Source organism: Psittacula echo (assembly GCF_963264785.1).
Source record: "Psittacula echo genome assembly, chromosome: 2".
NCBI lineage: Eukaryota > Metazoa > Chordata > Aves > Psittaciformes > Psittacidae > Psittacula > Psittacula echo.
In genome coordinates, this window is record NC_137737.1 from 84,965,183 (window position 1) to 84,989,648 (window position 24,466).

The 24,466-nt window shown below is 37.5% G+C and overlaps 1 protein-coding gene across 1 annotated transcript in view; it reads left to right on the forward strand.

Annotated features, from left to right (window-relative positions):
- The window catches only part of CTNND2 (catenin delta 2), a gene marked incomplete at both ends in the record, with an annotated part of 536,439 nt that overhangs the window by 509,168 nt on the left and 2,805 nt on the right, over positions 1–24,466 (forward strand). Inside the window, 2 exons of the mRNA XM_080639304.1 lie at positions 13,633–13,759; positions 17,822–17,953. Of these exons, the coding sequence (XP_080495430.1) occupies positions 13,633–13,759; positions 17,822–17,953 (259 nt within the window). The remainder of the gene's footprint in view (positions 1–13,632; positions 13,760–17,821; positions 17,954–24,466) is intronic.

Sequence of the window (24,466 nt, forward strand, 5' to 3'; positions counted from 1 at the left end):
GTGCAGAGTTTTGCTCTCTCTGAGGACAGCATATACCAGAGAGGGGGGGACAAGTGAATTACATTCAGTTCCCTGACAAGCTTTCTAGCATTTCTGTAATCTCTTTTTTTGATTGCCTGAACCTTTCAAACAGAAAGGCAGTTATTGATAAGCACTATGTTGCAATAGCAGGTTAAATTTATCAAGCACTTTGCTTACCTTTTCTGGCCCAATGACATCTGTAAGAAAGAAGCAATAGCTGCGTATTTCAGTAAAAGGATCCCAGGTAAATTAGGATATCTATAGAAAAATCAGTGTGTCTGTGAGTGAATGTAATCTTAAAATGCTAATTTTCAAAACATCTGTTAATTAGAACAGTGGAGATTTCCTCAGACATAAGTACCGTTGATGAGAATTAGCACAACTGGGCACTGTTTAATTTTCAGTACTAAAATTCCATTTCCTTAACCAAGTACAGTCTTTTGGTTTGCTCCCCCTCTATTTTTTTCATAATAAAATGTGACTCTGTGTCATTATTGCAAAAAACCAAAATACCTTCTACATATGCAGAGCATTCGGGTAAATTCTTGGATAAACCTTTTAGTATATTTATATATATTTCTGTGTATTATTTCTGTTAAAATATTTAGAGAAAATAGGAATTTACACATTTTTGCTGGTCACACAGGACATAGTAGTTATGCTGGTTTTGGAGGGTTTTTTCTACTAACTTTGCCTAGAAGAGGGAAGACATCAGAGGAGATCTCATTTAAATACTTTAGATATAAATATCTGTCAAGGTTAGCATAAATCCCTTTAATCTTTAGCTAACAGGAGTATGATACTTAAAATGCGCAGCAGTTCACCATCTGATATATGACATTGCTTAGTTTAGTTAATCAGGAATTAAGTAAATTCCTAAATTGATTTTAAATAAAGGAAATGTGGAAATTTGCTGTGGAATTATGATATTCAAGCCTTTCTAAAGCATCATCTGAGTAATTTTAGGAGATGCAGATTCAATAACCAAAAAGTGAAAAAGTCACCATCTCAAATATATACTTCCATTTTTCAGTTCTGTTTCAGTTTTTCTTGCCTCTAAGCATGTTATTTGCATTTAAGTGAGCATTTTAAATGTGGCTTTTTATCAGACAGCAGTCTTATTAGATACTTAATCATGAAATTGTCATTGGCTTCGGTACTGGAAAAAAAGTTGGAGTTACTGATTTTTCTGTGTGTAAGTTGAGTTAGTATTAATGCTATATTTTATGCTGTATATTAGCTTCCAGTGTTCATATAAGATATGTTTACCTTTCCCTAAGCACATGCAAATATGAAGTATTTCTTCATTGAAGCAAAGGCATATTTTCTGTTCTGCAGGAAACAACAGCTAGTAGCTGCAGACCAAAGAAAAATCTGTTGATCTTGATCTGTTGATCTGGAATTTAGATTATCTTGTTACCTCAGTGCTGCTTTTTTTCACCATAATTAGCACTAGGCAGCATCACTGTATAAACTTAACATTTAACTTACTTCCTCTTTTGATTATGTATACCTTCCCAGGATTGTTTTTTCAAGAATCATACAGAACTTTCCCAAGTAAATTTGAACATTTGTGGCTCTTTCTTTGCCAATTGTCTGCTTAAATAATATCCTGTTTGTTTGTCTGCACATCATGATTGAATCATGAATCCTTAAGAGAAAATAGTGCAAATAAATTGAGCTGAGCTGTACAGGTAAAAACTGGCATATGCCGAACCATTCAGGAGTATTCACATATGGAAAAACTGGTGTATAAGCTGTGCTTGGCTTTTTAAAAGAAAAGAGTGAGGGAGGGGAGAGAAATTCTCAGCATTTGGCAAAACACAAATCCTTTCAGTGTCTTCACCTAGCGGTATTATCATTATAAATCATTTGGCTAGTTTTTAAGAAGAACAATTAAGAAAAAAAAAAAAAGACAAAAATGTATCTAAAATATTAGAAAATGCTAAGTCAAAATGTTGGTTTGATTTTATTTTAATGCAAATAATTATAATTCCAGTTGTGCAGTCGAGTAGGTCATGTTCTGATTTTCCTGGCTTATCCATCGTATGAAGTAATATCTTTCCTAGTTCCTTCTAACCCCCTTTGACTATAACAGACAATACTATAAAGAGAAGGGATTGCCATTATATTGTTGCAATGTTTTTTATATTTTACTTGGCCTAAAGAGGACAGAAAATCTTTTGGGATCCAAAATACTGATGTTCTTCCCTGTATGACAGTGACAACACACATTGGAGTATCTAAATTTGTGTTTCTGCAACAATTATTAGAGGGAGATGTTTTAAAATGTTCTATGCTTCTGAATTCCATCATTTACTGTATAATAGACTTCATTTATTTTGAACATTTTGCATTCTACGTAGTTAAATTGTGATACTCTCAAAGGTTTATTTACTGTGCAGTATCACCTACCATTCCTTTAGTTGTGTTTCAGTTATTTCCGTATTTATATGTTTCTTTCTAATATTTTTTCTGTGTTTACTATGGTATTTAAAATACTAGCAGTAATCTAAAATATAGTCTGTGATGAACTGAAGACTCAATACTGATGATAGTATTTTCATGAAAACAATCCGGTGTAGCTGAAGCCAAACCTTGCCCATACTTACACTGTTTTGGTGTGGGCTTTCTTACTGAATGGTATCCAGAAAATTTAGATATGATGACTAAGCACAATTAAAGCCAAAGTAATGGGTTGCTTTTTGGTTTGGGGTTTTGGGTTTTGGTTTTGTTTTTTTCCACTCATTGCAAATACTTGTATGGTTGTGGAATGACAGACCTGCACTTTTGCTGGTAAACATGCGTATCTGCTTACATGTATATACAAGTGGGGGGTGTATGTAAAACAACACAGCATGAACGTAGAAGATGCTGCCTTTCAGCATGATGTCTGAACAAAGAGAGCTTGGGAATACATAAAGGAATAAACCTTAATGGCTTGAGCTATGAGCTTAGAAAATTATCTGCAGCTATGCTTGACTGTTGCTTTTCCCTTGAGGGCCTTAAAGGCATGATAGTACTTTCCTTTAATACTGAGCACTGTAGCAAGCAGTAATTCAGCAACCAAACTTAGCAGTTACTCTTCTAAATTATCAGTAACAAGTGCATGGAAGCTGACACCATTCTCATCCCAAACCTGCTAGAGCTAGACGCAAGAGGTGCTAAACAAATAAGAAAAGAATGCAAATTTCTCCAAACAGTTCTCTAGAATGATCCATACATATGTGTGATGCTAAGGCATCTTCAGTATTGATAGTGTCTCATGGTAAACTCTAGATGACTTATGTGGGAATGACTAGGTATTGTTCACTTGAAAACACAAGTCTGTTTTTAAGGTTACTAAGTACAGATTTAGAAGAGAGACAATCTCCTAGTTGTGTAAAGTCTACCTCCAGAGTACTCTACCCTTTGAACTTCTCTGAAGAAAACTTAAAATGCAGCCCAGGAGTCAGTATCTTTGACTTGGAACCTTCTGAAGGGAATTGTGTAACTGAAGTTTCTGAAGTATCCTTAGGGTAGAGGTACAAGTAGACAAACAGAATCTGGAGGGTTATGCAGAAGTGGAAAGTCACATCTGCAGAATTTTTCTTCTCAAAAATATGGTTCCTCAGAGGAAGATTGGATTTTAATACTTGAATACAAAGGAGATAGTAAGAAAATTAACTGCATGTCTTTTAGGACATTTTTAGTCCACTTAGATAATGTATTAAATATTTTTAAACTATAAATAACCGTAATTAATGGCAATCAGAATTTAGCTGGATTCAGATGTACAATACTGAAAAGAATCCAAAAGTTTTTCTAAGGACTTTAAAGTCTTTTAAAGATACATGTTAAGAGAACCCATTTTTTATTTCTGTCGATCTTTTTCTCCAAAATCCATTCAAGGAACATGACTTTTTACTTAAAAATATGATTTTTAATTAACTTGTGTGCTTAATGCTTGCATGTCTAGGTTTAGACACAGATAAAAGCATGTGTGAGGAAAGAGTATAGGTGAGAAACTCAGTTTCTCCCCACAAACCTTAATGGGTATGTTGGATGGCTGATTGCAGTTTTGTAAACGAGTAAGATCAGTAGAACTTTTGCTAGTATACAAGCAGTACAGAGGGGATGGAAATCAGATTGAATTTATTACTGTAGCAATCAAAGCATATTTTCTTTTCAGAGGTAAATAGTCTAGCTGTGATGGTCTGACATGTAACACTGGGCATCTGTTGCTGTAGTTATGCTATGATCATTCTCCTTCTTCTGGGTCCTGTAAGGAGGTTAAAAGTGTTTGTTTAATGTGGCCAGTACATGTAAATTCAGTCAAAGTGCAGTGAAATATTAAGCTGGTGCATCAATATCCTACTTTAGGTCATGAAGAACATCCTTTAATATTCTACATGATCTAATAATGATGGGGAAAAAGTTGCTGGGAAGTTGTCATGTTTGTCCTTTTGTTTCTTCCCTCTTCTTGTGCTAAAACTGCTAACAGAATTCAAAAATGGCCTAAATACGTCTGCTGTTTCAGTCTTGGAAGAAAGAAACCCTGTATTTTTAAAGGAGTCTCTTTTGTAGTATGTGTGCTTTGTTCTGAGTTTTTTTTACTTCATTTGCTAGCTGATACAGTATGTCTTGATAAAAGATCTGTAGCTTCTTCTTCCTAAGGAGGTAGAAATGAAGAGTTTCACTGGCAGTTTCTAAATTGTTTGTATTACTTTTAATGTAAAGCAGTGCTTTTACAGAAAGTTGTGGTTCCTGTAGAGAGTTGTGGGCGTTGGTCCAGTAGTGTGTTCCTGTTTGAGTTAACAATACTAAAACTCTTCTCATTACTAATGTCGAAGTGTTAATAATGAAACTACATGTTCAAATCAGCAGTTCCTTGAAACTAATACAGCTTAGCAGTAAGCAGTCAGATATCTTAATTCTTTAGTTTAAGAGTATTCATGCGAGAGCTTTTGACCTAAACCCAAGAACAGCATGAGTTTATCTAGTGATTTTTCCAAAGGGGCACAGATTCCCTTTTTGTCAGGCAGCTACATGTTTGAGTAAAAAAAATATGGTTGGTTTTCAGCCACAGCACCATGCTTCAGGAAGCAGAAAGTCCTGAGGGCTCTTGATCACAGTCAGTATCAGCAATCCTACCATGTTTTTCACCAGAAGAGACAATAGTGCATATTTTATTCTGATAGTGATCTTTTTTAATGTTTTATGCCCACAGGTACAATAGAAGAGTTGCATTTGAGCATAACGTAGTATTTGTCCTGCCCTTGAGATTTTGTGGGCAAGAGGCAGAGTTTGCATTTCTAGGGCGTAAATATGTTAAGATAGATGAAATTGCATTACTGGAATGAAAATAACAATGCAAGTCAAAATGATTGTAAACACTTTTCTTGGATGCAGGTTTTTTTGTGCATACAAGATACAAACAAAAATAGTCATTTGTGATTCTAACAATTTAAATTGTAGCTTACATACCTTATGCAGGGGAAAATAGAAAAACAGAAATTCTAGCTGAAGGGCCAAATACTACCTTCATTTCCTCTAAACTACATTAAAAGAATTTTATTTCTGTTTAAGAGGCAAAGAGATGCTTTGAAAAATGAATTTAGTTCATTTTATTGCAATGTTTTGAAAGGTTTATTATTTAGGTGCATATAACCTCAGCAAAATGAATAATGAACTCTGCCATATCTGAAGTCTTGTCCTTCATGCTTTGCCTCACATACGATTCCCTTTTGTTATAGCTACTTTATTTATCAGATTAGGTCTTGTCATCTTTGCAACTTGCACAACAGGAAATCAATAATTAATTACGGATAGGTAAAGTAATGCCTCAGTGATTCCCTGATACATCCCACTATTGCGCTATGTAAAACAACCAGGGATAGCTACCTAGCTGTTCCTCACTTGGACAGATTTGGCAAGTAGTTAACGTATCTCTCCCTTATTGTGTGTCTCTTCATAGCTAAAATCAAGGGATGGGATGTAAAATTAAGGTAGACGATATGTGATTAGAAAATGGTAACAGTGCACGCCAAAAAAAAGGCACTTGAAAAAGAGAAAACCGGTCGAGTCTATCTGGTTATTTTGAAAGGAAAAGATTGGGTGGTACTCTCAGAAGAATACACCTCAGGCTCTGTGGTGACAGGAGAAAAAAAGGGAGAGAAAATATTCTAGATGATTTTGGGGTGGAATGCTGACAATAGGAGAATAATAGCTTTGCTTTCAGAGAAGCTGAGATGGAGGCTGGGAGGAACGTGTCTCGTTTCAAAAAGAATGAGTTTAACCACTGATTCTGAAAATGTCACTTTAAAGAGCCTTCAGAAAACTTAATAATCTTCGTCCAGGGCCAGACAGTTTTCCTGTGCTTAATATCTGTCTGTTTAGGAGCCCTTCTTTAAGCCTAATGCTGCCCTAAATATGTATTTCTCTCTTAGCTTCTTAAGCAATTGAACTTCTGCTGTGTCTGGGATGCAGAAGCAGTCACTTATAAGTAAAAGGCATTTGTACCTTGAAATTCAGAGTAAAAAGCAGAGAAGTGCTGAGTTGAATCTCATTGCACGTCATATGAAAGGAGACTGGAGCAGGGCATGTGTGCATCACACAGCCACACTGCTGGGGAGCAGTGAGGCACCCCCCCCCAGCATCAGGCACTGAGGCAGGGAGCTGAGAGCCCCTAGGAAAGGCAGCTGCCCCAGTGGCAGTTCTGTCACCCAGCTGACTTGGTCCTCCCCTGCCCAGCCCAGCCACCTCTGCTCTTTGCCTTGGCTCAGGTGATGACATTGCTCCAGTGGTGCTCTCAGCAGCGTCTCCATCCTCTCCCCTGAGTTATATCTGTGCAAGGGAGGAGTGAGTGGCCTTCCTCCCAGGCTCACAGAGCAGCAGGTGTCATACTCCAAACACAACCTCTAACCAGTAACTAACTGGCAGCAGCATCATCGTAAGGCATGGAAAGCAAACAGTATTTTTCTTAAACCAGTTTGGCTGAGTGGACATACTGTGAGCAACTTCTGCACTTTTATCTAAATTATTATATCCCCTAAACTTGAATAATTTCTCTGGTTTAAGTCATTTTCCAGCTTTCATAAACTGGAAAAGAGACTATAAACGTAAACACAAGAATCCTCAAATTAAGATGAGCTTCAGTGGTCCGTATTCTTCACTTTGTTTTTGAGGGACTGGCTCATAACTCTTCGGGAGAGGAGGGGAAATGGGACAGTTGGAGTCAGCAACTCTTTGTCTTTTAAAGCCACTAAAATTACTGCAGGTTTCCAGTTGCAGACTTAATACAGAATTCATTCAAAGGATTTAACCCAAACAGCAACTGCTAACATGTAAGCTGGGAGAATGCCAGGATCTTCCAGTCTCAATCCCTGCTCCTCTCTTCAGAAACGTATCTTGAGTTACCACTTTGGAAGCAAAAGATAAAATCTTGAGAGTAAAAATATCAATATACTGCTTAATAACTGTTTGCAGCTTAGATGGTAGAAGTAAAAAGCCATCAGTGAAGTAATCTATTCCAAATGCATCATAAAGCAGATCAATGCCCAGCTATTCTCTGCTGGTTCTGAGTTTTCCTGGAAAGAATGCAAGCAAATCCAGAAAGGACAATTGTTCCAGGAATCATTTACTGATAATAGGATTTGGCACTGTAAATTCAAAGAAAAAAAATAACGAATACCTTTATTTTTTTAAATTAGTTTATCTAAAACTATTTGATTGATTTTTCCAGAGTGTTTTTAGAGTTGTTGAAGTTGTAAGCGTTTAGTTGAAATCACTCTTCCAAAGTCAGAACACTTCAAGTAGAAAGGCACGGGCTTTTTTAGAGAACCAACATCTCTCCATCTCCTTTAGCAGCTAACATTTCCTTGTCAGCTACTTTGGCACTCAGGGAGCAGTCCTGCTAGCACACTCAATATTCAGATGTATTGGTGGGGGTTAGTTAGCCACTGCTGCCATGGGGCTAAGCAGAGGGAGATAAGTCAGGCTCTGTATCTCTGTTGAGAAGCACTGAGAATTTATTCTTCCTCTTGTATTAAAAGAAAATTATACAATCCCAGCTTGTAAAGCCTAATGATAACTGTGGTTGTTTGTGAATATTTAAAGCACATCCATGAGATACATATGTGAATCACCCCAACCCTGTTACCATTTTAGATTTCTCACCGCAGTCAAGTCACACACGTAACTTTCATATGTCAATACATGTAGATAATTTGATCCACTTCTAATTTCTGTTATGTCTTATTAGCATCATGACAACAAATTCCCAGTGAAGAATTGCCCAGACCTGTGTAAGTCTGATGAGTCTTGACTTAATTCACATCAGATTTATCTTTTACTCTAGACAGTGTCACACTTGTGCACACCAGTCTGGATGTTTCATTTAACCTGACAGCAGCACTTCAGCTTGCAAAAGAAGCAACACCAGGAACTCAAAGCAATGTCTGGCTGAGTTTCAAAGCAAGTAGATCCCACATTACTTACTTACAGGCACTTTGTTTTGTTGCTGTTTCACCAACTTCTAACACCATGGTGGGTCTAGTTACTGATTCCTGCAGGTGGTTGCCTGTCATATTTCTACAGCTTATTACCATTACAAGAGCAGTGGTTATCACAATTAATATCCTAGAAATAGTAAAATGCTGGCTTACAGATAAGGAAATAGAATGACAAAACAAGTCTGGTCCTGTGTGCTTCAAGTCACCTAGAAAAATGTCTATTAAGTCACAAAAGGATCAGACCTGAACCAAGAAGTAGCATGCTGGTGAGTTTGTAAACCTGAGGGAGGCAGGACACAACATTCTCTGCAGTTTCTCAGGTTTTAGCTGTTTCATTATTGGGTTTGTTGCATTGTTTTTGTTTCTTTTCCCTAGTGATACTTCTCTGCCTCCAAGAAGTTGCTCTTTTTCTTCTCAACAATGTTAGGATATCAGTGGCTGGAAGTCAGGGCAGATTGTGCTTTTCAGCATTGGAAGATACTCATGTGCTTGCAGCCATCGTATGGTTTTGCTAAACAGCTCAGTGCATTTTAAGTCAGTATCTTCTTAGCTGATAAGCATAATCAGTCAGTGGGTAGGACTTGTTTTTATTTTTGTTGATGGCTATTTGCACATGAGCTGGTGTAGAGCTTCTTTTGGACTGAATGTCATGAAGTCATCCAGGCTAGGCACTGCACCAAGGCTGACGATGTTGGTGCTCCATCCCCAACTCTGGCACCGACTCCTTACCACCTTGTTGTGCCCAATCCCCTCTCTTTCCTCTCATCTGTGAATTCTTCAGGCAGGAGCTCTGGTTCCCTGTGGTCTGAGCATGGTGTCAGTTCCCATCAGGGCTTAATTTCTTTCAGTCCTCACAGTGTTATTGTTACTGTACAAGTGAGAAAATGGTGTGTCTGGTATCATCTACCTCCGCAAATCATCTCCTCAGGTTGAGGACTCCACTACCAGAGAGTTCTGAAAATTTTAAATTCTTGCAAATCCGATAGAAAACTGCTTTCTCTTTTCCCCTGCATTTTAAATACAAACAGCATAATGTGGAAAACCTAAATTATATTTTTCATACCATACGTATGCAGTAGGTGTTTGGCACAGTAAATTTAGTCACCCTGGCAAAATAATTATTTCCCATGGGCCTGAAGAAAATTATTAATTTTCAAAATTACTTAAAATTGAGCAGGGAAACAAAAGACCTGTTCACTCCTTAAGCCCAGTAAAAGCTGATTAGTGAGAATACGGTATCATTTTTGTTTTCTACAGTGGCTATCCAACAACTGCCCCACATCTAATCCTTGCAGTTTTCCCAAGAGCATATCACTGTAAACATTTACTACCAATCCAGCTTTAATGTTTGGACTTCATGGATTGTAATTGAGAGAGAATACATTTATCCATTATAGTGACAATACAGAGAAATACCCAGTAGCAGATACCCTGAAAGAGACAATAAGGACATATACTGGTATTTCTGTACTCTTGCTGTTCTGTGCCCTCCTGTAGCATGCAGTTGCCAGCTGTTAATTGTTGCAAGTTAACAAATGCATCCATTCTGTAACAGAACTGCATTGAATTTCTTTCCAATTTGTCAGATCTTTTTGTCTTACTCTTCCTCTCCTAGATCACATTTATGGCTGGTGAATTGGTTTCTGAAATGCAGTCTCACTCACTTTGGTTTTAAGTTAGCTTTCTTCTCTGCAGGACACTGCTATATACTGTACCTTTAAGTACCCAAAATCAATTTAATTAAATTTCATTACAGGCACTAGAGCTGAAACAAACTAATGAAAGCCGCCATCACGTCAGGTGGTATTTATCTCGACATTAAATTGAAAATACTCCCTTTAGGCTCTTAAAAATTAGTTTCAATATTTAACGCTAATAGCTTTTGGAATTGTTGATGAGGATAGTTTTAATAAATTTGTTACAAACTGTTTACCTTTCCATAGAAAAAAGCTTTTTCATTGTGGCATAAGGGAGCTTAAGATAGATGACTTAAAAGTATTAGGATTTTGAAATACTGTGAGGTCTGGGAGCTGCCCATAATGCTGTTGAAAAATACAGTGAAGTTTGTCATGCAGTGACAGCAATATGCCTTGTTTAGACAAAAGCAGTGTCAGTCACCACAATATTGGGGTTAGTTTATTGTTTGCTTGACTTGTTCTATTGAGCTGATCCGGCTTACAAACTTGAAAGTTTGTAGATTTTATTTGAAGACCTCACTACAGGCACTACTTTCAGCAGAGAGAAAAATGAACACTTGCAGGGAGGAGGAGAAGAAAAGTCATCTGCCGCACAGAAGAATGCTGTTGCCTGTGCCCCAGCTACAACTGGATTTTGCTCTCTCACTGTTCAGACACCTTGCAGTGCTGTTTCAGAGGAAGCAACATGGACAAAGTACCTGTTGATACTCTGCAGAACAAAACTGGTGCCACACACTCTTCCTGTAGAGTTGTTGGACTGTGCAGATAACAGTGGATTTCATCCAATTCCCATCAGAAACAGGGTCCAGGTATTAATGTAAACAATACAGTTGGAATAGACAACAGGAAGAAACATTTAGGGGAAGATTTGGGTCACTTTTTTCTGACCCACATGCCAGGGGTTTATCTGGGGGAAACGAGAGTGCAAGAGGAGAGTGTACCTGGCCATGCATGTATCCAGATTCACAAAGCTGGAAGCATTTATGACTTGCACTATATAAGTGGGACTGATGTCTCCTCCTTTTGCAGGCAGGCAGTAAGAAATAGTCTATTCCTTCTCTTTTTATCTGATATGGAGTCTGCCTTCTTGTTATCTTACTCTTCAGCGGTCTCGTTAAGAAAAAATAAATGATAAGGAAACTGTAACAGAGTAAATTATAGAGAGTCACCTTTCTGGTAAGAACATCTGACCCCAGAGGAGGAAGAAAGGAACTATTTTTCTTCAGCAGGATAAAGGCATGGGCTTCTCACATGTTTGCTACTTCAGTTTTATAGTAGCAAAATCACTGTGCAAGTTATTATTAACAGGAGAAGGAAAAATAATGCTAAATATATTATTTACAGTATTTATGCTTGGGTAAGATTATTGTGCTTAAGCTATTCATTATAGCTATTAGTTCTATAACTAATAGTTCTTAAACTATTAGTTCTGCTTTAAAAATCCACATTTTACATATATACATTATATATATGTACATATATTAAAAACTTTCTAATAATTTCCAGTTTGATTTAAGAATGTAGGGCTTTACATTTGTTGGTGTTTGTTATTGATTCTCGCTCTAGGTTGGAGGATGCAGCTTGTGTAAAAGTAGTGTTGCACATGAGAGATTGCATATAGAAAATTTTGGTTTAAGCAAGTTGTATTAAAGATTAACTATTTCTTATTTCATCTTTTTTTTAATTAATTAACTGGTTTTCTTCCTTGTATTTTCTTGTATGACTGTCATGAAATATGAGGTGCAGTTCAGTGAAGTGTCCTAAACATTAGTGATCTCTGTGGGCAAACACTCACTATCATCTCTAGTGAAAGTCATTACTACTGTGAAAGCCATAGCCCAGACTTTTCACTTCTTATTTCTTCTGAAATTACAACTGAGATACATGCATGTTTATACAAATGTGCTATGTAAGAAGTACAGACATTCAGAATGTATGGTTAGGTGTCACCTCTGTCTATCTATGTCTTTCCCTCTACATCAGCTAGGAGTATCTTCTTCCTGTTGTGTCACACTTTTTCTGAATTCTCTTTCCTGAAATTTTAGTGGAATGGGGATATTCAAGCCATTTTCTGTTGCAATTCTGAGAGCCATGTGCCCATGGTTTCTGTAGAGAGAGCAAAGTCAGACAGATGCCTTGGGCAAAGGCAGAGGATGGGAGGGAGTGGGGTTCAAGATTGGATGTCTGGAGTAGCCTGAGGTGGGGGGGGGGGGGAATATTCTTTACCACCCCAACAGAGAAATATTTTTCTATAAGCAAGAGGAAAACTGGGTTTTGGTAATATTTTATTGGTTTTATTTTATAGAGCATTTCACTGCAAAAATTTTGTTTAGCACTGTGCCAGGCGCTTGGCTCGATTTTCACTGAGCCCAACAGAAAGTTACCATTTTTAAAAGGCTTATGCCTTTAGTGTGAGACTGGGAAAACTCTGTGTTACTGATTTAGATATAACATTAAGCAGTTATGAAGATAGTTAAAATCTATCAGTACTTGAAGACATTTGAGACACTGTTCAAGATGAGGTTGAACGGGGCTTTGCGCAACCTTGTCTAGTGGAGGGTGTCCCTGACAGTTCCACGGGGTTGGAACTAGATGATCTTTAAGGTCCCTTCCAACCCAAACCTTTCTGTGATTCTGTGATTGTAAGAAGAGCAGTAGCAAAAGTCAGTTTATTTTCTCATGATACTTTCAAACTACTCTCAATATCCTTTTAAAAATTTAAATTACATTATTTTGGATTATCGCATTACATTATGATACGGGAATAAAACATGAACAAATTAAAATACCATCTTTTATTTCTGAACTAGCTTTTCTAGTATTTGTATTTCTTTGGTTTTTTTTTTGATACATCACCATTACCACAGCTTTAAGTAGAAGGAATAGAATTCCTTTCTGTACATCTTGGGGAAAAAATGCAATGAGAAGAATGCGCTGATTCTTTTTCCCTCACATGTGAATAAATATGCAGTTAATATAACTGTCTGCATTTACTTACTCCAAAACTTCCTTATAAGGTAGAAATTATTCAAAGCAAAAGCTGGTTTTCACCATGAAAACAAGCAGTCTTCTGATTTGGAATTTTCATAGCCAGAATGCTGTTCGGAATGTGAAAATAGAGGCATGGAAGAAGACAGAGCTATTCAACAAATAGCCTAAAATGTTGTTCAGTGTTATCATAATTTGGGTGTTTCAGAAATGTGTTGCTTTATAGCACTTTCTGCATTTTTATATTTCTTCTGGTATGTCAGTACAGTCAGTATGTTGTATCCTGCACCACTATTTGCCACCCAGTGGCAAGGAAGAGATGGTAGCCTACTTATGTATATGTAGTGAAAACACTAGAGAAAATTATTCTGTACTTAAAATGGGGGCATGTATGGCATTTTCACTGACTACTGTCATAATGGTTGATGTTGCAGGATGGATGGTCACAGTATCACTTTGTAGCCTCATCGTCAACAATAGAAAGGGATCGGCAAAGACCGTACTCTTCATCACGCACGCCCTCCATCTCTCCTGTGCGCATGTCTCCTAACAACCGCTCAGGTAAGACCAGGCTTTCAGGACTGAGGTAAAGACGGAGGTAATCCAGCATTGTCATTTTCCTTCTTTAAGCAATGTCACTGACGTCCAGATTTGTTGTTAACAGTGGTGGAAAGGCACAAAATACATTCATTACTCTTACCTGACTTATCTGTTCAAAACAGGATGTTTATTTTTTTAATTAACACCTTTTAAAGTTTTACAGCAGGAAGAATATTCCGTAACTTCTTGTCATCAATTCTCATGCATTGTTTTCCTGATTTGGATTACCTGGCTAGATCTCAGAGCAATGGTGTCCATGAAGGAAATTGGACATGAGGAAATTTTGTTACTTAATTTTCCAGTTGTTAATGACAACTTAGAAGTCGTCTTAGAACACTTAGAAGTTGTTGAAGGATCCACATTATTTTTTGTCAGCTTTTATTCTGATTATAAGTGTATGCATATATGACTTATGCATACATATGTATGGATAAGTTTCACAAAAGATTGACTACAGGTCTTCATGTAATGTTGATGGCATATTTACACCAGCTATCATTAGTTCTCTATGATCCATACAATGGATTAATGTAATTATCTCAACTTACGCTGCAGCGTTAATTAATTTTTCTATTCATAAATCTGGGCATTTTTCCCTCACCTTATTCTAAGGCACAGCATACCATGGTTAGATAAAACCATTCCCAAATAAAATCTTTAAAGATAAACAGTCAGCCTTTCAATGTGCTTTTCACTACTTGTTCAGTCAAATGCTGTCAATCCGTAGGTATACCAAGAATTTAGGATTCAAATTGGCCAAACTGATTATTGCAGTGAGCATCATGCCATAGTTTTGTTTTTAAGAAATAACCTTTTTTTACTTACCTAGAAGCTGCATCTTTGTCCTGCAGAACAACCTCTGAGAAATTTGAAAATGTAGCCAGAAGTACAGTGAGAGCTGCTATTCAGTTCTCAAAATCCATCATTACACAAGTCCATAAAGGGGTCTTGTTCCTATTTTCCTTCTCCAAAATCTCATTTTGACTGTAAGTACAAGACATTCAAAATGTCTGGCCCCAAGATTTTAGTTCTGTCTTTTTCCAGAACTCTCTCTTCACTTACGTTACTTTGTTTCTTGAAGAACATACTTAGAGAAATCTTGAATGAAATCTTACTGCCATCATCAGTGTCATAGTACCGCAAAAGGACAATACATTGCTGGTTTCTGAAGGAAGAGGAACCCATGTAATTACAGACCAGGCAGCTCAACTTCATTCTAGAAAATTGCTGTAACAAATAATCACAATCTGAGGATCTCAAAGAGCAGGAACACAAGATACTGCTTAACTCTGGGAGTATCTATTTCTACATACCATAAGTTACTGTCTGACTAGTAGTATCCATATCAAATCCAAGCATTGGTTCAGTACAATTTGTTCTTACAAAATGCACCTGAATTCCTACTACAACCTAGTTAAAGCACTTTATGGAAAGAATAGTCAGTAAATGAAATCTATGGTAATCAGTAAGACTTTTTCAGAAAAGAATTTTATAGGCAAGCTAGGGCAACCTGGCAAACAGTCCAGAAAGTGTCATGTGTGGTAAATAAAAAACTGACTAAAAACCATTCACAAAGAATGGGTATTGTTTTATTGCCAAAATGGAGGAATGCTTTGCTTGGAGGTCTGCCTGGGTCCCAGTAGTCTTCAGTGGCTTCATTAATAGCCCAGGTAATATACAAAAGATGTCTGTTACCTTTGCGGGTGCCACAAACCTGGGAGAAACACATGTACCTGAAAGTTCACTATTGGAATTCAGAGTGATACTGAGAAATTGGAGATACTGTCCAAAGGGGAAGAAAGTTCCAGTCCTTTAGAAATAAATTATAAGGAGAAGAGCTGGCTAGACAAAAGTTCTTTTGAAATTATTTGGGGATTTTTTGTCAGTTGCACACATGAATCAGGAGATGGAGAAATCAGGATATGAAAACCACTGAATGTACTGTAATTGTTTAACTCAAATAAGAGAAACAGGATGGGGGCAGCACGAAGAGGTACACACCAACTATTCAAGCCAGCTGTGAAGAGGGACAGCGTGAACTTTCTCTACTTTCATAGCAGGCAACGGGAAATAATGAGCAGCGAGAAGTCACGCTAGACATCAGGGAACATCTCCTAACAGGAGGGAAACAAAGCACTAGAACAGACTGCTTGGAGCAGTTATGTGATCTCTGTCATTAGAGATCTTTAGTTTTAGATTAAAATCTGTCAAGAAATATTTTGGTATACTGGATCCTACCTAGGGGTAAAGAGTTGAAGTAAATGAGCTCACAAGGTCCCATTCATCCCTAGCACTTAAGAGTTCTGTCTTCTTTTCTGTGTCCTTTAAGAATAGAAAACCTTGATACCACTTTTCGGTCTGATGTCAAGCAGTAAGTTTATATCTGCTTCCAGTAAAGGCTCTGAAAGATGGCACTTCTGGACTTTAACTTTCCAGAAAGCAGTTGTTCTCACATGGGAGGAGAGAGACAGTTCCCACAGAGAACAGAGAGAGATGTTTTTGTCTGTATTGGTCAATTGTGTTCGAAATACCAGAGTGCTTAAGAGCATTACCGGAGTATGTGAGACAAAATGCATCCCTGTGTACACAACTTCTTCAAGGTTTGCATTCTGGTTTGTTCCCTATTAGATTTAAGTTGTCTTTAGCTGATTTGGTAATTTAATGTCACATTTCTTTATACCTGCTGGATTATCAGCTTTAGAATTACATCACTATAGACAAGCAATCTAAAAGCAATCCCAAGTTTTAATGGCCTCATAAGAAAAACCAGTTGTCCTGCATTTGCTTTGCAAATACAGAGGCCAGGGCCAACAGAACCAATCTAAGCAGAATTCAGCATCGCTTTTGCTTCACTATTCCTTAGCTAAAGAGTGTAACATAGTTTAGAGATGAAGAAAGATACAGTTCATGATCAAGCATCACAAATGAGCTTATCTTTTTTTTTTTTTTTTGTATCGACTTTTCCTTCGGTTTAAGCAAGGACATTGTTACTGCTTTTGAGGTTCTTTTGGCCCACCAAATACCTGGGTGGAGATAGGAGAGGGTGTGGAAGTAAGCGCCAGTCTTTAGTTACTTTTGTACACTGTGCCTTCACAAGGCTCTGGGGTGCTCTGCCACTCACCCTGTACTCCTCCTCCTGCTCTCCGCAACAGCGAAAGTGAGTTGTATGTGCCTACTCCTACGTATAATGAAGTCAGTTTATGTGAAAGCCATTATTTTTACCTAAGCATCACAGGCTCTAAGTCTTCATAATCAGTGCCAGTGATCACCTTCACATTCTCAAGTACATGAAAATCAAGTGCATACCAGTTCTCCTTCTAGTCACCTTGTACTTTCCTCCTCTTAGCCATACCACAAGTATAGGTGAAGGATTTCCTTTTAACAATAGCTTAAAGTAGCAGTTGTTGTTCTAAAGGCAATTGTTCATAAAAATTTAAAGACAGATAATTATTTAAGTTACCTTTAAGTGTTAGGCATTCTTTGCTATATGTTTTCTAAGAAAAACATGTTTCTTTTCTTCCCATCTCCACTAGAATCCTGTAATTTGTTTCCTTATTTTCAAGAGGGAAAGGAAGAAATCATTTTGTATCATTTTTTTCTACACAGTTGATAGTTAATGGTCTTTTCAACAGAAATAAATTAATCATTTTGAGAAAAAGAAAAAAAAAAAAAAAGGAAGTGCCTGTACCGGAAAGTTTTGACAAGTTAAAGAATTTGGAAAGCAGGTTTTTAATGATTGTACTTTTTTTGCAATGATCATCTTAGTTGTTGAGTATAAGTGAAAAAGTAAAACATTCAGAGAAAAAATTATGTTTGGAGTTGATTGTTGCATTAATACATTTGTCCTGTACTTGAAATAACAGCACCTTTTCTTTTCCTCCATAATGGGGTAGTGTTTCTTCAAACAGCTTAATCTTAGTATGCAAACAAGTATACATTTTACTGAAATGTTTACTCTAGAGTTAAACATTCATATGTTCAGTCATATGTGGCAAGAAAAAAAAATCCGTTTTTGTGATCTAGCAAGTGCCCCAGCCTCACCTCGGGAAATGATCAGCCTAAAAGAAAGAAAAACAGACTATGAATCAACTGGAACAAACGCCACTTACCATGGAAATAAGGGGGAACACACTTCCAGAAAAGACACAATGACAGGTGAGTTTATACTTGCATTGCATATGTAAAAATCAGCTGTGATAGACCACTGGTTTTATAGGCTTGTCTGGGTTTGCTGTATAAGTACTGGATCCTAATGAATAGAATGGTATGTGAAAATGATTTGTGAAGACCATGTTTCTTCAGAGAAGGCTATAAAATCAGATTTATATTTCTTTGTAACTTTACATTTTCATTTCAGAAGGAAGTTGGTAGATCACTTTGAATTAACTAGTGTTGTGTCTGCAAGCACGACAATGGTTGAGCATGTGTCCTAACATCTGTCTTTGACAGGGAATGGCTTTCCAGGGCCAATTAGCTTATTTTGCACATCAGTCATCCCTAGGAAATTTGGTGATGTTTGTGGATTCTGTCTGTGTTACTTTCTCAGCTGGGCTGATTTAAATGCAACAATTTTCTCTCTGTGTGTTATAGCATCTATTGCAGGTTTCACTGAAGGCCTCTCCCCAGGGGTGAGCTCATTAACTTGTCAGCATTTCAGTAATTACAAAATTTTGAGTGCTTTGCCCAGTACTGCACCTTTTAATTCTCTTGAAAAATACATGTTGGTCTCCTTCACCATTGCACAGGCTTATATGACCTTTACTGAACATGTTGTTACACTTACATAGTACTGAGCATCGTGGTGTCCTCTTCTCCAAATGCAACCACCGCGAGGAGTCACTCTGCACATTCTGAATGGCTGTTACTGTCCCCCATGCCCTCTGTAGAAGTCTTACTCAGAGAATGCCAGAATGGGGGGGTCTCTGGGTTCCTCAGCTCACTGGGGACATCAGGAACATGCTGGCTCAGAATCAAGCCATCAGTACTAGTTTTCAAGACCGTATTCAGGATATGATGATAGTCATGCTGCATCTACTGCGTTATTCACTGCTGCATAATCAAAACCTAAAGGCCAGCCTTTGTGTGAAAATGCAATATGGAACATTAATTAGCATGAAAGTGAAAACATAAAAATGAGGAATAACAAGAGCATTTGGAAGCCACTGAAATTAAGAGTCTCCTGAACGACGTCTGCAGAGTACTACATGAGATTGCGGCAGATTCAGTCAAGGTACTGCATTTTATATATCTGTAATATTTTGAGTGTTTCATAGTCATTGCACAAGGTGTTTCTCTAAAGTACTTCAGTGGTCCTTATTTGTGTGATTGTGAAGGACAGGACTGTGTTTCTTTCAGTACTTTGTCAAGGACCCATGAAGAGGAAATCTCAGGAGTAAGAACAGAAGGCTGAAAAGGCAGAAACACCTAGCATTTTGTTCTAGCTGTATCTGAAAATTCAGACTACCAGATTATATGAGAAGGTTCACCCAAAAAGAAGTGTTCCCATATGGAAAACCTGTGTTTACTTGCAGACAGTCTTGTCTTTTGCCACACACAAAAAAAAAATAGAGTTTTCTTTTTCCCCAACCCTTTTCATTTTGTCTTTTACTGCAGTGCTTTTCTTCTCCCATTCCTGTTTCCCTTGTTTCCTTTATCTTTCAATATACTTTTTGGAGTGTGAGGTTTGTATTTCCCCTGCAACCTTTGCTCCACTTTGAATTTTACATCATGTTTTCCTTTAATATCTGTTTGTATTTGTCTGTTCTTATTGATCTTTTGGGTGGGCTTTTAGTAAGGAAACTTGAAAGACTCAGCATCATGCTCAGCTATTGACTGTTTTTCCAGCTACTAAGCTCAGTGAGAAAAATGAAAACCAAAATCAAGTTGAAAAGAGCAATAATAATTTCACAATCACACATGAGCATTGTACAAATTAATATGGAGTTAACAAATCACTTTCTCTTTCTTTCAGATCACGAAATCTCTGCTCGTTTGCTCTAAGTTCAAATTAAGCACCGTTCTAAGAACAAAAGAAAATGACAAAAGGAGTCTTGCGCGTCAACATTCAACATGAAATTTGTGTACCATATTTGTAGCTCACTAAATAATAAATACTTCATTAAAGAATGATACTAAATCAGTATTTGTAATTTCAACTGTGGGACATTTTGGCTTCATTTGAATGGTCTAATATAAGTTCTAGCATGTTCATTGCAATCTCTGTATTTCATTTTGTGGATCAGACAGTGCTTTGCAGCTAATGCATCTTTGGAATCTATGGGATAAATGTTTTTTCAGGTTCCACCTGATGTATGCATATTTTGAGCTGCTCTTGTATTTTCTGCCAAGCTGATGTATCACACAAAGCTTTCTGTGACTTACAGGTTTACACGGAATGTAAAGCCACAACTGTAGTCCCCATTTATCCATGACTGTCTCCATGTTCTTCTCCAAAGCTCTTCCCAGTTTATAGTTCAGAAATTTTACGACCTCTTGGTTGGTGCTGAAATGAAGGTTTTTTGATGAATTTTTGAAATAGAATGTTGGCTTCTTGCCATTGCGGGGAGTTGTTAGGAAACCTCTGGGGAAAATGGAGAATCTATGAAGTAAACAGTGTGGCTGAAGATAATAACTTACATCGATTTTACAAGGACAACTAAAAAAAAGGGGAACAATATCAAAGTTCTCGTTGCCCTCTTCACAGGTTTATGATGTCTTTTATATTTACTGTCCATCTCTTCTCTGTAGAAAATAATAACCAATAATAAACTTTTATCACCTAAAGTACATTTTTAAGACAAAACCTATTATATTCCTTTAAAAAAAAAAAAAAAACACAAAAAAACCCCAAAAATGCAGAAACTTTTAGTGCATGTGATAACATTAATTATGCAATGGTGTTTTCCTTCAGAACAGGGAAGATAAGGCTACTGTATACTGTCATGGGACCCCTATTCTACAGGTTTTTTTACTGTGTTAGTTCCCTCACTGAAGTAATATGTACATTGCAGACTGCACCCTGTATCTTCACTTTCACCAGCAGAAGCATCTCCTGATCAATACATTTCCTTTTGGTTTTAAAGAATCAGTCATCTATACTTTTGGTTTTAAAACTTGTTTTCATACAGAAGCAAAACCAACCACCGTCATCTGTTACAATAGCTGCAGATACTAAGGGTACTCAGTATTACTTTAAGAAACCATAATACACTGTAATCTTTTCTCATGCCCTTACCTCATCTTTCACAGTGCAGGAAGGTGGCAGTGGCAGTGACAGGTAGCTGAGATTTGTGAGGCATAGAAGCATTTTGCTTTACTGTCTTGAACTAAATTTTAGAAAATGGAGTCCTGCTGCTTATAGCAGAAAAAGCAGGTTACGTGATACCAGATGAAGACCACTATATGTCTAGCTGAGTGTTCCTTTCTTACTTTCAGTCTGTGTTTCTGAGGGAGAAAGGCTAGCCTCTTGCTATTTCAAAGTATCTGTAAATGAGTTCAGAATAAGTACTTGAAAGAACTGAAAGCTGAATGTTAAACCATGAATCAAGTGACTGGGGTGTATGAGGACAGCTTCGGTCAGGGATACCTTTGTCACATAAACCACAGTGTGACATAATTTTGAAAGCTGTTGTCTGCTATGGGGAAGTGTATGATTTTTTTGTTTAACCAGTGTCACCTTGAAAACTGAACAGGGGGGAAAAAAGAAGGTATTTTTCTATAATGTTATTTATGAAATATGACCACAAAATACTGCAGGTTGATCGCAGTACTCATTTTAGAACCTTCACAATTTTGCTTTGTAAAAACTGCTGCTTCAGTACTATCACGTACTGATGTTTAGGTACTGCATAAAATACACACGCTGATCACTCCTCAAATCTTTTCATCTGTAGCCGCAGTTCTCACACCTCTGTAAGGAAGTGTGGCTGCTGGAAAATCTCCATCTCTTAGTCCTGGTACCCCTTCCCCTTCTCTTGCCATGTTTTAAAGAAGAACATTATTTCATTAATGTTTCTTTCTCCCTGTTTGAAAAATTCACTATGATAGTTCGTATACAGTATTAACAGGAAAAATCAGATTCTAACCACACAATATCTGTCCATTCAGCTAGCTCATCCTCTCCCTTTTTTCTCTTATATTTGCCCTCTGCTTTTGGACAGCAAGAGTCAACTGCTCACTGAAGCATGGCAGAGCAGGAATGGAGTTTCCAGGGATGCTGCCTGCATGTTCAGAAGCAGGTACTGGAGGGGGCTGCATGCACTGCTAGCAGTTACATTGCTTGACTTGCATTCCCTCCAGAGAGAATTATCTCAGCCTCCCAGTTAGACTAAGTCAAGACTTGAACTCTTGGCAGTCATTTCTGAGTATTTGATGTGTCATTGGTTTTATTACATTAAGAAAATAATGCTACCTTTTTTGATTATTTTTTTTCATTTTAAACTCCTGAATTTGTACTCATCACTGATTTCACATGCAGTGAAATCAGCAGCACAGACCTTGCAGCTATTTTAATAAGCTGATACTATCCATTTTCCATTGCAGAATATGTAATCTGGGAGACCTTAAGTCTTCGATCTGGCATGTGACAGTATATCGGTGCAAATGTCACAGTAATGAATTGGACAGCTATGCACCAACTGTAGACTATTTCTGGTTTTATAATAGTCATGGCTATTTGCTCTTAGTGGCACGTATGTACAATATACCTTTTCACATACCTGTAAAAAGATGGAAAGGTTATGGTGCTCCTTAAAGTCTCTCTGATTGCCTGTAGGAACAACATATAAATTAGTTAGCATGTGTCCAGTTTGCTATTTTTCATCACATTCTTTGTAAAACCCTCAGATGTTGCACCTTATACCAGTCTTTTATTCTTGGCATCAACCAACCATGTATAGTATTGTCCCATCTGGTCATGCCCGAGTAAAATCTTGCTTGCAGGAAACTTCAACCCTGCTTATCTTGCAATTCATATACATGAAAACAAAATGGTTACAGGAAGTTCTTCATAGGTTTATGAGATTCCAACACATTGAATATCACTTTCATCTTTTTCAAGAAGTAGCACTTCACAAAATGGTTAGCTGAAATGCTAATTCTGAGAATCTTTGGATCTTGAGAAGAGGAATTTGTATAGCCCAGCTTCTTGCACTTTGTGGGGCAAGCAAAAAGCTCAGAAACAGCATAAAAAGAAGGTGATATCAAGGGAAGATCTGGCTGTTGTACTACTGAAAGTCATGCCATCATGAGATGCACCATAAATAGCAATGCTGATACAGACTCCTCTAATACCAAAGACTGTCATCAGGAGGGGAATTCTTTAACTCTAAAGCAGAGGATGCTGCTGGAATAAATAAATAAATAAATAAATAAATTAACCCCCAAACACTGAAATAAGTCTCACACACCACTCAGGTTAGGTGACAGAATGCAGCCTGAACAGAGAGAACCTCTGCAGATCAAGCTTTCTTCACTAACATCTAAGACAAACTGATCAAGCACTTCTCATTTCCATCTGTTATCACCTAGTAGCACAGAGGTGCAGTTAAGTGTACCTACCTCTGGAAAAGACCATCCAGCATCTGTTACCAGAGTTCATATTCTTCCCGCTTCAAAGAAAGGATCCTGCTACACTCCTTGGAGACTCCAGAGCTCTTCTCCATTTCCTATACAAGACTATGCACTGTCTCAGTAACTGCATCCAGCTCTTCAACAAGAAGTTTTTTCACACCTATGATTATGGTTATGAAGTGAAATATCTTTTTTGTCCAGCTGTTAGGGCTCATCACCGTAGCATATAATCCCTGTCTTTATCCTGTTCCAGGAACACGCTTGAGATACTTAAGAACATGATCTGAAATCTGTGAAACAGCAGCATGGAGCAGAGAGAAGCATTTGTACATGCTGGGGTTCACGCTAGCAGGTTGACAAAGGAAGAAAGAGTGGTTCTTCAGTAACTGTGATTCTTCTTAGCAATGTGGCTAGCATGGATCCCATACCCAGCTTTCAGCTCTGATGCTTAGTCCTCACTATGAAAGTTTTTGAGCTGTGAAGGTATTAAAAGCAACACTTTGGTGCCTTCAGGTTTTGTACCATTACACAGGGACCTGAGAGGAGTCATGTGCCCAACGTGTTTCATCTCCAGTGATGACTGATTCACAACTACTCAACTTTTACTTTCAGGCATGTGCTTTTATAATGAGAGTCCTCATGACAGTATCAAATCATTAACTCCCATGTCTGGAATGTTAATAACATGCCTGATAAGAGTGGTGCACAGCAGCCACACACATGCACGAAAGATACTGCTGTCTTTCAAATACTGCTCTTTCAGATATGAGAAATAACTTCAATATTTCTAGTTCAACCAGCAAACTAAGCTTCAGCTAGATAATCAAATCAGTGTGATCAGTGAAGTCAGCTTTGCAGGAAAGAGCCTTAGCTTTTCATGGGGTTTTGGGGGCAGGGTGGGAAAGAATGGGTTATTTTGAAAACTGTGTGTTATCCTTGTCTTTAGAATTACTTCTGCTTTCAAATTCATAGCTCAGTTTGCGCCATGTGATTTAGAGGTAGGACATCTGAGAAGAAAGTGACAGCAGTTCATGAGTTTCAGACTGTCTTGGCCAGACCTCTTCAGAATAACTACATACAGGTTTTTTTTCTTCTTGC